The sequence below is a fragment of the Oryza sativa genome, chromosome 7, assembly GCF_034140825.1.
Source record: "Oryza sativa Japonica Group chromosome 7, ASM3414082v1".
NCBI lineage: Eukaryota > Viridiplantae > Streptophyta > Magnoliopsida > Poales > Poaceae > Oryza > Oryza sativa.
Window position 1 is genome coordinate 28,391,762 of NC_089041.1, and position 13,258 is coordinate 28,405,019.

The following is a 13,258-nucleotide window of genomic DNA, read 5'->3' on the forward strand; positions in this document are numbered from 1 at the left end:
TACTGCTGTATTTAATTTTTTTCAAATATAGCCTGCATTGTTAAATTAGGGAAAAAAAAGAAACTGCCTTTGAACCCTAGCAAGCACATGCTGAATTATTTCCACAAACCAAAACAGAAATCTGCCGCATTTCACGTGTAAAAGAAGAAACAAAACCGAGAAAAAAAAATCAAGAGCGAGCATGACAGCATGACACAGGCCCTCTTAAACCAATTTTGTATCGAAAGTAAATTTAAATTTAAACAGGATGGCAAACACACCCCATATCCTACTACAAATACGGGTGGATGCAGCGGATCCACCTGGACTATCCAAATTGGCTGTCGGGGCCAGATCACGCTGTGCGCTGGGCCCCACCGCCAAAACACCACGCACCAAACACGACCCACTAAAAATCCCGCCACGTGTGCCCACCCCGGTGGGACCCACCTCCCTCCCGCTTTATATACGGCTCATCACGAACGCATCCGAAAAAAAACTACGAAAAGAGAGAGAGAGAGAAGAGAGTTTTGTAGCGAGCTCGCGCGAATGCGAAGCCAACCGAGAGAGGTCTCGATACCAAATCCCGATTTCTCAACCTGAATCCCCCCCCCACGTTCCTCGTTTCAATCTGTTCGTCTGCGAATCGAATTCTTTGTTTTTTTTTCTCTAATTTTACCGGGAATTGTCGAATTAGGCATTCACCAACGAGCAAGAGGGGAGTGGATTGGTTGGTTAAAGCTCCGCATCTTGCGGCGGAAATCTCGCTCTCTTCTCTGCGGTGGGTGGCCGGAGAAGTCGCCGCCGGTGAGGCATGGGGATGGAGGTGGCGGCGGCGCGGCTGGGGGCTCTGTACACGACCTCCGACTACGCGTCGGTGGTGTCCATCAACCTGTTCGTCGCGCTGCTCTGCGCCTGCATCGTCCTCGGCCACCTCCTCGAGGAGAATCGCTGGGTCAATGAGTCCATCACCGCGCTCATCATCGTAAGCGCACACACACCATTGCTGTGATTGATTGATCGATTGATTCGCCATTGTTGCTGACGCACGCTTGCTGCTCGATGATTTGCTTGCTTGCTTGGGCAGGGGCTCTGCACCGGCGTGGTGATCTTGCTGATGACCAAAGGGAAGAGCTCGCACTTATTCGTCTTCAGTGAGGATCTCTTCTTCATCTACCTCCTCCCTCCGATCATCTTCAATGCAGGGTAAGTAGAAACGCTTCGGCGTGTTCTTGCTGTGGTTAGATTTCGGCTTCAGTTCTTTTGTTGGCACATGGTGGTGTACAAGGTTTTTCTGGGGATTGGGGAATCTGTTTGCTGCTGGTGGTACACTGTGTACGCGTGGCTGGTTTCTTGTTTGTTTCTTCTGGGCCTAGCTGTCTGTCCGTCGATGTCTTAGACATGGCTGCTAGTTCATACTGTGCAGGTTGTGGGTGAATTTTTTTTTTGTTTTCTCTTTAAGACAGAGATGGATTTACTCTCGTCTTACTGGCATACCTTGACTTGCCAGCTCGAACTGCTGATTGGTACAGTATGGAGTAGCAACTGTAATCTTGACCATTGCATGAAGCATTGAGAAATGCTGAAAGATTATTTGTTTTTTAATTTTAATTATTATATATTGATTGACTGTGCAACAGCTTCTGTCTCCTAGAGTTCTACTCTTGGTCCATTTACAGTGGTTAGTAGTACTGGTCATCCAACACCATGAAGGCATGAGAGGGATATGGTCCTGTCAAGAGTGATGGCGTGATCAATTTCTGAAAGAACAGTGGCCATGCTAGTCCGAATTTGGTTGAGCATTTAATCCCCTTTTGAAGGTTTTTGGGCCATCCATATAGATTTGAAGTAGGGTTGTAGGAGTAAAGCTGAATATTATGGGCCCATGTTTGCTTTCACATTTAGGAATTGCAAAGTCTCTCTTTGGGAAAGGGCACAAGTCCTTTTTGAGTTCAGAGTTACTCTATTTTCGTTCCTTTTCTGCTTTGCTTGAACTTTTATTTTTTTTATTCATATAATAACACAAGTTGCTGAATAATTCTACGGGAAAAAAAGCATCGTCCTGGTCCTCACAAATATTTTTCCATCAGTTTTCAGGTAAAGAAAAAGCAATTCTTCCGGAATTTCATGACGATCACATTATTTGGAGCCGTCGGGACAATGATATCCTTTTTCACAATATCTATTGGTACGTTCTTTCAGAAATGATTCTTAATTCTTCCGTGAGTTGGTAGTGCTTTCATTTTCTGTTGTTCCGTGTAACCTTTTGGACTTCTGAGATTCTGACTCTGATCAATTTCTTAATTTCAGCTGCCATTGCAATATTCAGCAGAATGAACATTGGAACGCTGGATGTAGGAGATTTTCTTGGTAAGCCATGGCTATCTTTCTGCATGATCATGCTGGCACTAATATTGACACCATGTGAGCATCATTTCCTCCTGTTGACTGTTATGTTCAATGTGCAGCAATTGGAGCCATCTTTTCTGCGACAGATTCTGTCTGCACATTGCAGGTTAGTTGAACAAATTTTGCCATACCTCGAGAGAGACCTGGATTCAACGTGCTAATGTAATGATCTTAACCCCAAAACAGGTCCTCAATCAGGATGAGACACCCTTTTTGTACAGTCTGGTATTCGGTGAAGGTGTTGTGAACGATGCTACATCAATTGTGCTTTTCAACGCACTACAGAACTTTGATCTTGTCCACATAGATGCGGCTGTCGTTCTGAAATTCTTGGGGAACTTCTTTTATTTATTTTTGTCGAGCACCTTCCTTGGAGTATTTGTAAGTTGATTCTTAAGTTTCACTTTTTACATCTTACTGTCTGTCTTGACTCTACTGCTTGGTTGACACATGTAAACTTAATATTCTTCTTCCACCCTGCAGGCTGGATTGCTCAGTGCATACATAATCAAGAAGCTATACATTGGAAGGTTAGTTAAGCCCAAACAAACCCTCATTAGTTAACGGTTTTATGCTCAGTGTTAACTTGGATGTTGGTGACTGATTCCAGGCATTCTACTGACCGTGAGGTTGCCCTTATGATGCTCATGGCTTACCTTTCATATATGCTGGCTGAGGTGTGCCTCTGCTTTGATGCAGTATCAAAATTTGCATATAGTTTCATTTTATAGTTTGATTTTATCTACTTTGTTTGTTTGATATTGGCAGTTGCTAGATTTGAGCGGCATTCTCACCGTATTCTTCTGTGGTATTGTAATGTCACATTACACTTGGCATAACGTCACAGAGAGTTCAAGAGTTACAACAAAGTAAATTATAATTCTCATTCCATATTCTACTGTTTAATGATTAGCTTCAGTTCGTAGAAAAACTAAACAAAACTTACTGGTTTGTTTTGTCCTTTCACCTCAGGCACGCATTTGCAACTCTGTCCTTCATTGCTGAGACTTTTCTCTTCCTGTATGTTGGGATGGATGCATTGGATATTGAAAAATGGGAGTTTGCCAGTGACAGGTCTGATACATGTTCTCATACCTAATTCCTATTTATGGATATGGAGACTCAATTTTACTTCTCTTTCCCATTCGCAGACCTGGCAAATCCATTGGGATAAGCTCAATTTTGCTAGGATTGGTTCTGATTGGAAGAGCTGCTTTTGTATTCCCGCTGTCGTTCTTGTCGAACCTAACAAAGAAGGCACCGAATGAAAAAATAACCTGGAGACAGCAAGTGAGTATCTGGTGTATGATCAGACAATTTTCATTTGAATTCGACTTGCCATCTGCTAACTGAATTTCTCTCGATAGGTTGTAATATGGTGGGCTGGGCTGATGAGAGGAGCTGTGTCGATTGCTCTTGCTTACAATAAGGTCAGTCCGTCAGTGCAAGACTATTGCTTCACACCATCTGTATATCTGTATTTCTCTTCTCATCTTGCCATTAATTAGTCCCAGGAGAAGTATGTCTTAGTTTCTTCTCCTTAAGCTTAACTGTCTCGTTGCAATTGCAGTTTACAAGATCTGGCCATACTCAGCTGCACGGCAATGCAATAATGATCACCAGCACCATCACTGTCGTTCTTTTTAGCACTATGGTGAGTCATCTTACTGCAACCTATGCCTAACGCAAAGCGTCCTCTTTTCATCCAAGTTTGTGCCACATGTCTGAATTCTCACCCTAAACAGGACCTCAGCATTAAGCTAACCTAATAATAAGTTCCTCAAAGTCGATTGTCAAATCAAAATTGTCAGCTGTGACAAAAGTAATCTGGAAGCTTGTAATGTTGAACATGCTCTAATCCAACCAAAACCAACTACTGACCGGAGAATGAAATCATGTCTTTTTGTCCCTACTATCTTGTCCTCTTCTTATCCCTTCTGAAGAGATTGCCGTACCGTCCAGTCATTGACTCATCGTCCATATTCTCACATGACATGGATCAAGGATGGCACAATTATTTGAAATTAATTGTCGTTTGTTACTACTAGCTTTTCGTTTTAGTTTTCTGGATGTTTCTTTAGGAAGACATACATGTGTCATCATGTCGAATTGCGCATCCAATCACTTGATTGTTTACGAGCTAAATCCTTGTTCAGAATCCCTGGAAGCTCAAATGTGCAAAACATCTATTTTTGTGAAACATACTGACATTTATAAATGTTTATTAGGTATTTGGGATGATGACAAAGCCATTGATCAGGCTGCTGCTACCGGCCTCAGGCCATCCTGTCACCTCTGAGCCTTCATCACCAAAGTCCCTGCATTCTCCTCTCCTGACAAGCATGCAAGGTTCTGACCTCGAGAGTACAACCAACATTGTGAGGCCTTCCAGCCTCCGGATGCTCCTCACCAAGCCGACCCACACTGTCCACTACTACTGGCGCAAGTTCGACGACGCGCTGATGCGACCGATGTTTGGCGGGCGCGGGTTCGTGCCCTTCTCCCCTGGATCACCAACCGAGCAGAGCCATGGAGGAAGATGAACAGTGCAAAGAAATGAGAATGGAATGGTTGATGAGGAGAATACATGTAAAATGTGACAGCAAAAGAGAGAAGGCAAGTTTTGGGTTTGTAGAGTTTGGCTGCTGCTAATGAGTTGTTGATAGTGCCTATATTCTTCAGAACTTCAGATGGTGCCTCACCAAGGCCTAAGAGCCAGGAGGACCTTCTGATAATGGTTCGGGATGATTGGTTTGTTCTGTCAGGATGAACCCTAGTGAGTGACACAGGGTGATGTGCTCCGACAACCTGTAAATTTTGTAGATTAACAGCCCCATTTGTACCTGTCTACCATCTTTAGTTGGCGGGTGTTCTTTCCTAGTTGCCACCCTGCATGTAAAATGAAATTCTCCGCCAAAATAGATTTGTGTGTATAATAATTTTGCTTGGTTGATATAATGGTATGGCATGGTTTGCAATATACTCCCTCCGTTTCGTTTTATTTGACACCGTTGACTTTTTAGCACATGTTTGACCGTTCGTCTTATTCAAAAACTTTTGTGAAATATGTAAAACTATACGTATGCATAAAAGTATATTTAACAATGAATCAAATGATAGCAAAAGAATTAATAATTATTTAAATTTTTTGAATAAGACGAGCGGTCAAACATGTGCTAAAAAGTCAACTGTGTCAAATAAAACGAAACGGAGGGAGTAAGTCAATTTAGCGTGGTAGTCATTTCTGGTAAAAAGGAAGCCAGCTTGTTTTTGAGAAACGTTCAGGGGTATTCCGGCTAGCTACCTGTGTAGGTTAGATGACCTGGTTTCGAAGTCTTACCCCTTCTAATTAGTTGATATTAGGTTCTTCCCTAATATTCGAGTTTTAGAAGCCAGTTTCAGACGTCTGAACTCTGAATCTATTACTGTACAAGTCAGGTTACCTGTTGTTCTGGAGCTATGTTAGGCCCTATTTAGTTCCTCAAAAAACTTTTCCCAAAAACATCACATTAAATCTTTGAACACATATACTCCCTCCGTTTTTTAATAGATGACGCTGTTGACTTTTTCTCACATGTTTGACCATTCGTCTTATTCAAAAAATTTACGTAATTATAATTTATTTTGTTATGAGTTGTTTTATCACTCATGATACTTTAAGTGTGATTTATATCTTATATATTTGCATAAAATTTTTGAATAAGACGAATGGTCAAATATGTGAGAAAAAGTCAACGGCGTCATCTATTAAAAAACGGAGGTAGTATAAAGCATTAAATATAGATAAAAAGAAAAACTGATTGCACAGTTTACATGTAAATCGCGAGACGAATCTTTTGAGCCTAATTAGACCATGATTAGCCATAAGTGCTACAGTAAGCCACATATGCTAATGACGGATTAATTAGGCTCAAAAGATTCGTCTCGCGGTTTTCAGTCGAGTTATGAAATTAGTTTTTTCATTCGTGTCCGAAAACCCCTTTCGACATCCGGTCGAACGTCCGATGTGACACCCAAAAATTTTCATTTCACCGACTAAACAGACCCTTAATGGTTGTTTGAATAACGTTCCGGTTACTAAACCAAGCATTATTCTAAGCAATATTTATCCCAGCCATGCTTCAGCCATACCTAACTTAGCACTGACAGGCTCTTTGCTGAGTACTAAAGATGAAAAAGAACATAACATTAGAGAGTAAAATGGTTGTTTAACACTGTTATTTTTTGAGGAATTGTGAGATACTGTTATCTCTTACAGGTAAACAAAACTTTCTTCTTCATAAATAATGTGTTAGATGGAGAATTAGTACTCCCTATATAATATTAGACCAGTCAGGTAATATTTGACCATTGTTTGCTGGAAAAATTGGGCTCAAGGTGATGGTTTTGCACACAATGTTCAGAGAGAAATTAGTGTGTGGCTGTTAGTTGGGTGGAACTGAGTGGTATGAATTTCCCAGAAATCAGAATTGTACGTTTGGCTGAGGTACCATAATCTGAACTCTCTGACTGAACGGTTGGTTGCCTGCCAGAAAACCCAAGTTAGGTTGGTGAAATGAAAATTTTTGGGTCCAAACTTCAGTCTTTTCCATCACATCAACATGTCATACACACACAACTTTTTAGTCACATCATCTCCAATTTCAACCAAAATCTAAACTTTACGCTGAAAACATAGCCTAAGGTTAATGAGAAGAGTCAGAACAAGCAGAATTTGTCCTTGGAGAGAGAGAATCATCTTGCATCTTGCACCTAGGCTGACCACCTTTGCATCAGAGACAAAAATCAATCTTTTTTCTTTTTTTGAGAACTAAGAAGTCAGAATCTAGAACGTGCAAATGTGCTAGTACTACCTCCTCGTTTTCAGACTGTGGACTGTGACATTTTGCTACTCCCAGTCCCTGGTAGCCTCACACTCTGCAATGTGTCAAGATGCATATCTGGAGCTAACAAGCACAAGTACAGCCTCTCAAACAAATGTCAACTCTAACTGAATGGTTATAGGAGTATTGAATATAAAACTGTCGATGTTAACTGTAGAGTAGTAGGGGTACAACCACGTCACTTTGATAAAAAAAATAACCTTTTTCTAAATATTACGTTACGATAAAAGAAAGTTTTAGATTATATTTATTGTGCTGATAATATAACAGATTTTGAAGTATTTACACTCCGTCTGTCGCAATTTTTAGAGGATGGCATATGTATTAAGGAGAGGATAGAGAAACGTACTTGCTTTCTGGGGATGAGTATAATAAAGCCAAATATTAGTATGGATAACACGTGTAGTTTAGGGGTAAAAATTACAATTTACATGTCTTAGGTTGTTACATTTATAATAAAGAGTAAATTGCATTAATGTTACATAAACTTGTTAGGTGTGTGTAATTTAGGACATGAACTTGTAAAATGCTTGTTTTGATACACGAACGTATCTAATCCGTGTGAACTAGGCCCAAAATGACTTGGCAAGGTTAAATTTACCTAGCTGATGTTAATTAGAATATGGCGTAATTATGTATAGTGAGTATGCATAAAACATGCTATATTTATAAATTTGTTCTCTATTTTATCTTGAATTTCGTATGTTTCTAACCCATGTATCATTGCTCGGTATTTTATATCTTTCTCTATCATCACTATATCTCATTCTATCCTTTTATTGAACAAATGTATATCGAAGTAGCAACATTCTCACATATTTGTTTACGTAATATCCTAATATCAGCACCTAAATCAACAAAATTAGTCATGTAATGTCCTATTGACCTTAGTTCGCACGCGCAAGATAAGTTCATATACCAAAACGAGCATTTTACAAGTTCATATATTAAATTGTACCCACCTGATAAGTTCGAGTACTGCCGATGCAATTTACTCTATAATAACATATGAAATCAGACCATGCTACATTGTAGAATAGATGGAGTATAATTCTTTTTCTTTTTCCAAACACAACCAATGTTCAAGTTTAAACTTGAGGGTCTGTTCACTTTGATGCCATTTTTAACTTTACCAAATTTTGGTAAAGTTGTCAAAAAATGGCTACATTTAGTTTGCTGCCAAATTTTATTAACTATATAAGAAATCCTATCATAGTTGTCAAAATTTTGATTGCCAAAATTTGGTAAGGTTTTTTTTTTGGCATCAAATGAATAGGCCCTGAATAGTGCCAGTGTTATATTTAAGGACAAAGGTAGTTATTACTAAATTCTTCGTTCTAAAGTAATTTCATCTTTCACTATTTTATTTGCTTTAAAGTAACTTTATAATGTATTGGAGTTTATAAAAGTGAGAACAAATATATTGGTACCGAAGGAAATGATTGCATTGAGACTAAATAAAGTAAGGGACAATTACACTATTGTTTGATAAAATAAAGCGTATTATTATTTTTAATTCGATATACGTGGGATGAGTGAAAATGAAGTTATGCTGGGACAAAAGTATTATTTACTGTTTCAAAATGGCCGAGCCAACATTTTTTGATTTTTCTTCATTCTTGGTTTAAAATTCTGAAGGAAAAAGACAACCTATTACTCCTACAAAAAGGAGGAACATTATTAATTTCTTACTGAATCTTTCTTTTGACCAATCCCAATCCGTCAGAAAATCGCTCATGTACTTAAATCTCTTTAACCTTCTGACAGATTCAGGTGACAGTACCATTAAAACTTAAAACTTTCCTGTCAACAACTACGTGGAGATCACTGCATGCATGGAAGAAACAGTCATCACTCATCAGCGGTAGAAATTTTATTTTTCCTGTTAATTAATTTTCCATGCACGATCTGTCAGATCAGATCGATTCCCTGGATGGTAGGCCGTGGTGATTGTGATGCCTCCACATCCTTTGTCTGCGTCCAACCACAAGAACGAGAGCCAACGACGACGAAAAGGCCACAGCTTTCAATATAAACAAACACCAAACGAATCCCTTCTTAGCGGTAGTGCATCCCCATCCATCCATTCTCGCACAAGATTCCATCTTTTCATCCACCAATCTCGCGAAATCTCCGTCTAATTCAAGAAAAGATGAGCTGAGGAATGAGAGGAAATATTGGTGTTGCGAATTGTGGATTGGGAATTTGGAGTTTGGATTAGGAGGAGGAGGAGGAGGAGAAGATTAGGCGATGTCTTTCAGGAGCGTGATCCAGGAGGTGAAGGGCGAGATCGGCGCCATCTCGCGGCGGGGGTTCAGGTCGCGGCCGGGGCGAGTCCGGCGAGTGGCGGCGGCGGCGGAGGAGCCGCCGGACGAGTCGTCGGCGGCGGCGCTGGTGATGCGGGAGAGCTGCTGGACGCAGCTGCCGCCGGAGCTCCTGCGGGAGGTGCTGGCGAGGGTGGAGGAGTCGGAGGGGTGGTGGCCGCGCCGCCGCGACGTGGTGGCGTGCGCCGGCGTCTGCCGGAGCTGGAGGGGGATCGTCAGGGAGATCGTGCGCACCCCGGAGGCGTCCGGGAACCTCACCTTCCCAATCTCTCTCAAGCAGGTTTGCACCCCTTTTTTTCCCCTCTTTTTGTTTACCACTCTGAATCTGAATTGCTGATGCTGTTCATTTTGTGAGATTTCCATGACAACATACCAAAGTGTTCTTGATTTGTCACTAGGGCCTTGTTTTTTTTCTTCAAACTTCAAACTTTTTCATCGCATCGAAACTTTCCTACACATATAAACTTCTAAATTTTCCATCACATCATTCCAATTTCAACCAAACTTCCAATTTTGACGTGAACTAAACACACTCATTTTTATCCTCGTTGTAGTCATTTTGCTATCCATCTATTTTTTTTAAGATAATAGAAGCTTTATTGAACTCAACTTTTGAGAACACAGCCAAAACACCCCACGCACACCGCTAAAGAAAGAGCGGTAAAAATATCTGAAGACTAAAACGTCACCCATGCGTCAGGTAAAAAACTTCTTATCCTCCTACTCTAATTGAAGACAGACAAGCTGCAACAGTAAAATCGTTCTAAATGGGCCTTTGAAGAATAAGCCAAGCACGAAGCCATCGTGTAATCAATCTATGGTTTCATGCATTCGTTTGGATGGGAATGGATGGCGATGTGATGGCGATTGCATTAATTATTTTCTGTAATGGTATTGAGTTTTCTGTTGTGTGTTAGGAAGACATCAAGGGAAGTAACGTATAAATAATTATATTGCTGGGTAACCACTTAAAAAGTCATACTTTACCTTTCAATTTCGGAGTACTATAAAGTAAAAACTAGAGGAAAAGTGATAGGTCAGATCAGTAAACAATCCTCGATGACTCGTTCTGTGGGTCAATGTGGGATTTATGTAGCACGAAACTCCATTGTCAAATGCAATTATATCTTTTTATAGACCGGAGGCCAGATGGCCCAGCTTGTGTTGAAAGCTGATAAAATGCAATTATATTCGGTAGGTCAATGATGGGAAGGTGTTTATTAAGCGTGGAAGTTACAACATCAGAACACAAGTTGGTTTTCATTAAAAACAGTTCGCTATGTGGATTGATAAACACTGTTCTTGCATAATGTCTGTTTGCTTTTTGATTCATGAACAAATGACGTTTGTTTACTTATTTATGGACTGCAAAGCTTTGTCGGTACATCCTTTTCACTTAGACAACATTTTTATGCAGCCTGGCCCGAGGGATGCTCCTATGAAATGTTTCATTGTAAGGAACCGGACCACTCAGACATATTACCTGTACATTGGACTGACTGATGGTATGTTTTTCCTTTTTTACATTGGGTGTAATTATGTAATCTGGAATTCTAGATGTGCTAGTTGTTGATTGAAGCAGCTCCTTATTTTGCAGCATTAACTGATGATGGGAAGTTCCTACTTGCTGCACGCAAATGTCGTAGGACCACATGCACTGAGTACCTGATTTCGCTTGATATGAACGATATATCAAAGAGGACTGATAGTTATGTTGGCAAACTAAGGTGATCCCTTGACATTAATGTCTGAAAGATACTTCAGTACTGAGCATGATCTCAAAATGGACAGGCCAATCTCTAACGTTTTCTTCCATTAAACAGATCTAACTTCTTGGGAACCAAATTTACTATCTATGATGCCCATCCACCTTATGCTGGAGATGTGATTTCAAAGGGTCAGTCTGCACGTGTGATTGGTTCAAACCATTTATCCCCCAGGATACCTGCTGGGAATTATCCAGTCTCACATATTTCATATGAATTGAACGTTTTGGGTTCTAGGTATGCTACTCACTTCTATTCTGCTGACTTTTGTTAGTGTGTTTATCTTTTGTTTTGTGAATGCTATGACTGATAAGCACCTACCGTTTGAAATGATTGTAACAATCTTATTGTAAAGCTACTAGCTTGCACTAATTTTACTAAAGAAGGAAATATACGAGTAGTGCACAATCTTATAAATTTAGATATACACTTTGAGGCCATATCGTGATAGTTGGTAACCAAAGCTATGGTTTTATAGACAATGCTGCAAAAAACAGATTTAGTTACTGAGCTTCTGCCTTTCTATTTATTTAAGGAGTGTCACTGATCATCTTTTTTGTTATAGGGGCCCGAGAAGGATGCACTGCGCTATGGATTCTATCCCTGTATCAGCAATTGAACAAGGAGGAACAGCTCCGACGCAGACTGAATTTCCTTTGAGTTACCATGAATCTTTCACATCAATTCCCTTTTTCAAATCAAAATCAGTTCGAGCGAATAATTCAACTGCTTCATTACTCACTCAAAATGGAAGCAAACTGGTGTTGAAGAACAAGTCCCCGAGGTGGCACGAACATCTGCAGTGCTGGTGCCTTAACTTCCATGGACGGGTAACGGTTGCATCGGTAAAGAACTTCCAGCTGGTGGCTTCAGATGAGAGTAACCCAACCAACCAGGAACACGATGATGTGATCCTCCAGTTTGGTAAAGTTGGGAAGGACATGTTCACCATGGATTACCGCTATCCTATCTCGGCATTTCAGGCGTTTGCGATATGTCTGAGCAGCTTTGACACCAAAATAGCGTGCGAATGAGTGAAGGTGTGATTCTTTCTTCCATGATCGAATGAACCGTTTCCTGATGACCCACATTGCAAGCTGGCCATGCACTCTGCTTAGTTGCTTCCACCTTTTGGAAGCATGCAGAATAGAGACATAAATAAAAGTTGCTTTAAATCTAACATTTTAGTTGGGTAGGGATATGTAACCTGCAATTTAGCTTTCTTGAAGTATGTTCAACCTGCAACATTTGAGTGACTTGTAAGTCTTGAGTTTAACTACAGGTGTTGGATAACCACAATTGACAGCTCAGGATTATGTGTATACTTGTCCCTTTGGAAATCCATAGATGTATCTGTTTGCATAGATATGCTTATGTTACATTCTTCTATTACCAGAATGAAGCAGAGCTATTGGATCTTGTTTCAAAAAAAAACATGAAATGTACATGAGACCCTTTTTTTTCACATCGAATAATGTTCTGGCTCAATTGTTCATGGAAAAAAATGTTACCATGTACTTCTTATGTGTTATTACCCTCTCATTGAGGTTTTTATATATTAAAATGGTAGAGATTTCCATATACATAATTTTGTTTTGAGTGGATTATTAACTGTTAAGACGATGTTTTTTTTTTTATCAAAACAGAGGTACAGTTCAGTGATCTGTAATCCACTGACAGCAATTACAAAATTAGTTTGAGTTGGATGCGCTCACTCATCCTACTTGTTTCCCGGGAGATATAGAAGGAAAGGAACCAGAGGGTTTTCTCTTGATATTAGCACGTGGAGCGAAAATCAAAGAAGATGTGAAAGCGTGGGTCCTAGCAGGAGCCAGGCAGTTATCCTTCCATGGATTGAGATCCTCTGACTTCACACAGAAGCACAATGCTATGACTA

At 40.2% G+C, this 13,258-nt stretch overlaps 2 protein-coding genes across 3 annotated transcripts; both read left to right on the top strand.

The window, feature by feature from the left end:
• The first annotated feature begins 480 nt into the window (after positions 1–480).
• Positions 481–5,368, top strand: LOC4344217 (sodium/hydrogen exchanger 1-like). The gene is made up of 15 exons (XM_015789089.3): positions 481–549; positions 677–964; positions 1,067–1,185; positions 2,070–2,167; positions 2,290–2,349; positions 2,448–2,494; positions 2,575–2,769; positions 2,872–2,918; positions 2,999–3,065; positions 3,157–3,257; positions 3,361–3,462; positions 3,540–3,678; positions 3,756–3,818; positions 3,959–4,042; positions 4,617–5,368. The coding sequence occupies exons 2-15, from the start codon at positions 794–796 to the stop codon at positions 4,929–4,931; spliced, it is 1,608 nt and encodes a 535-aa protein (XP_015644575.1). The 5' UTR covers positions 481–549; positions 677–793; the 3' UTR covers positions 4,932–5,368.
• A 3,912-nt stretch (positions 5,369–9,280) lies between these two features.
• LOC4344218 (tubby-like F-box protein 11) lies at positions 9,281–12,826 on the top strand. Of its 2 annotated transcripts, none has more exons than NM_001423009.1 (5): positions 9,281–9,875; positions 11,013–11,100; positions 11,193–11,322; positions 11,419–11,598; positions 11,927–12,795. In NM_001423009.1, exons 1-5 carry the CDS (start codon positions 9,522–9,524, stop codon positions 12,393–12,395), a joined length of 1,221 nt encoding a protein of 406 aa, NP_001409938.1. In that variant the 5' UTR covers positions 9,281–9,521; the 3' UTR covers positions 12,396–12,795. The 2 variants fall into 2 exon arrangements, with proteins under 2 accessions (NP_001409938.1, XP_015644709.1); XM_015789223.3 differs by having other exon boundaries at positions 9,332–9,875; positions 11,178–11,322; positions 11,927–12,826.
• Positions 12,827–13,258: the final 432 nt, after the last annotated feature.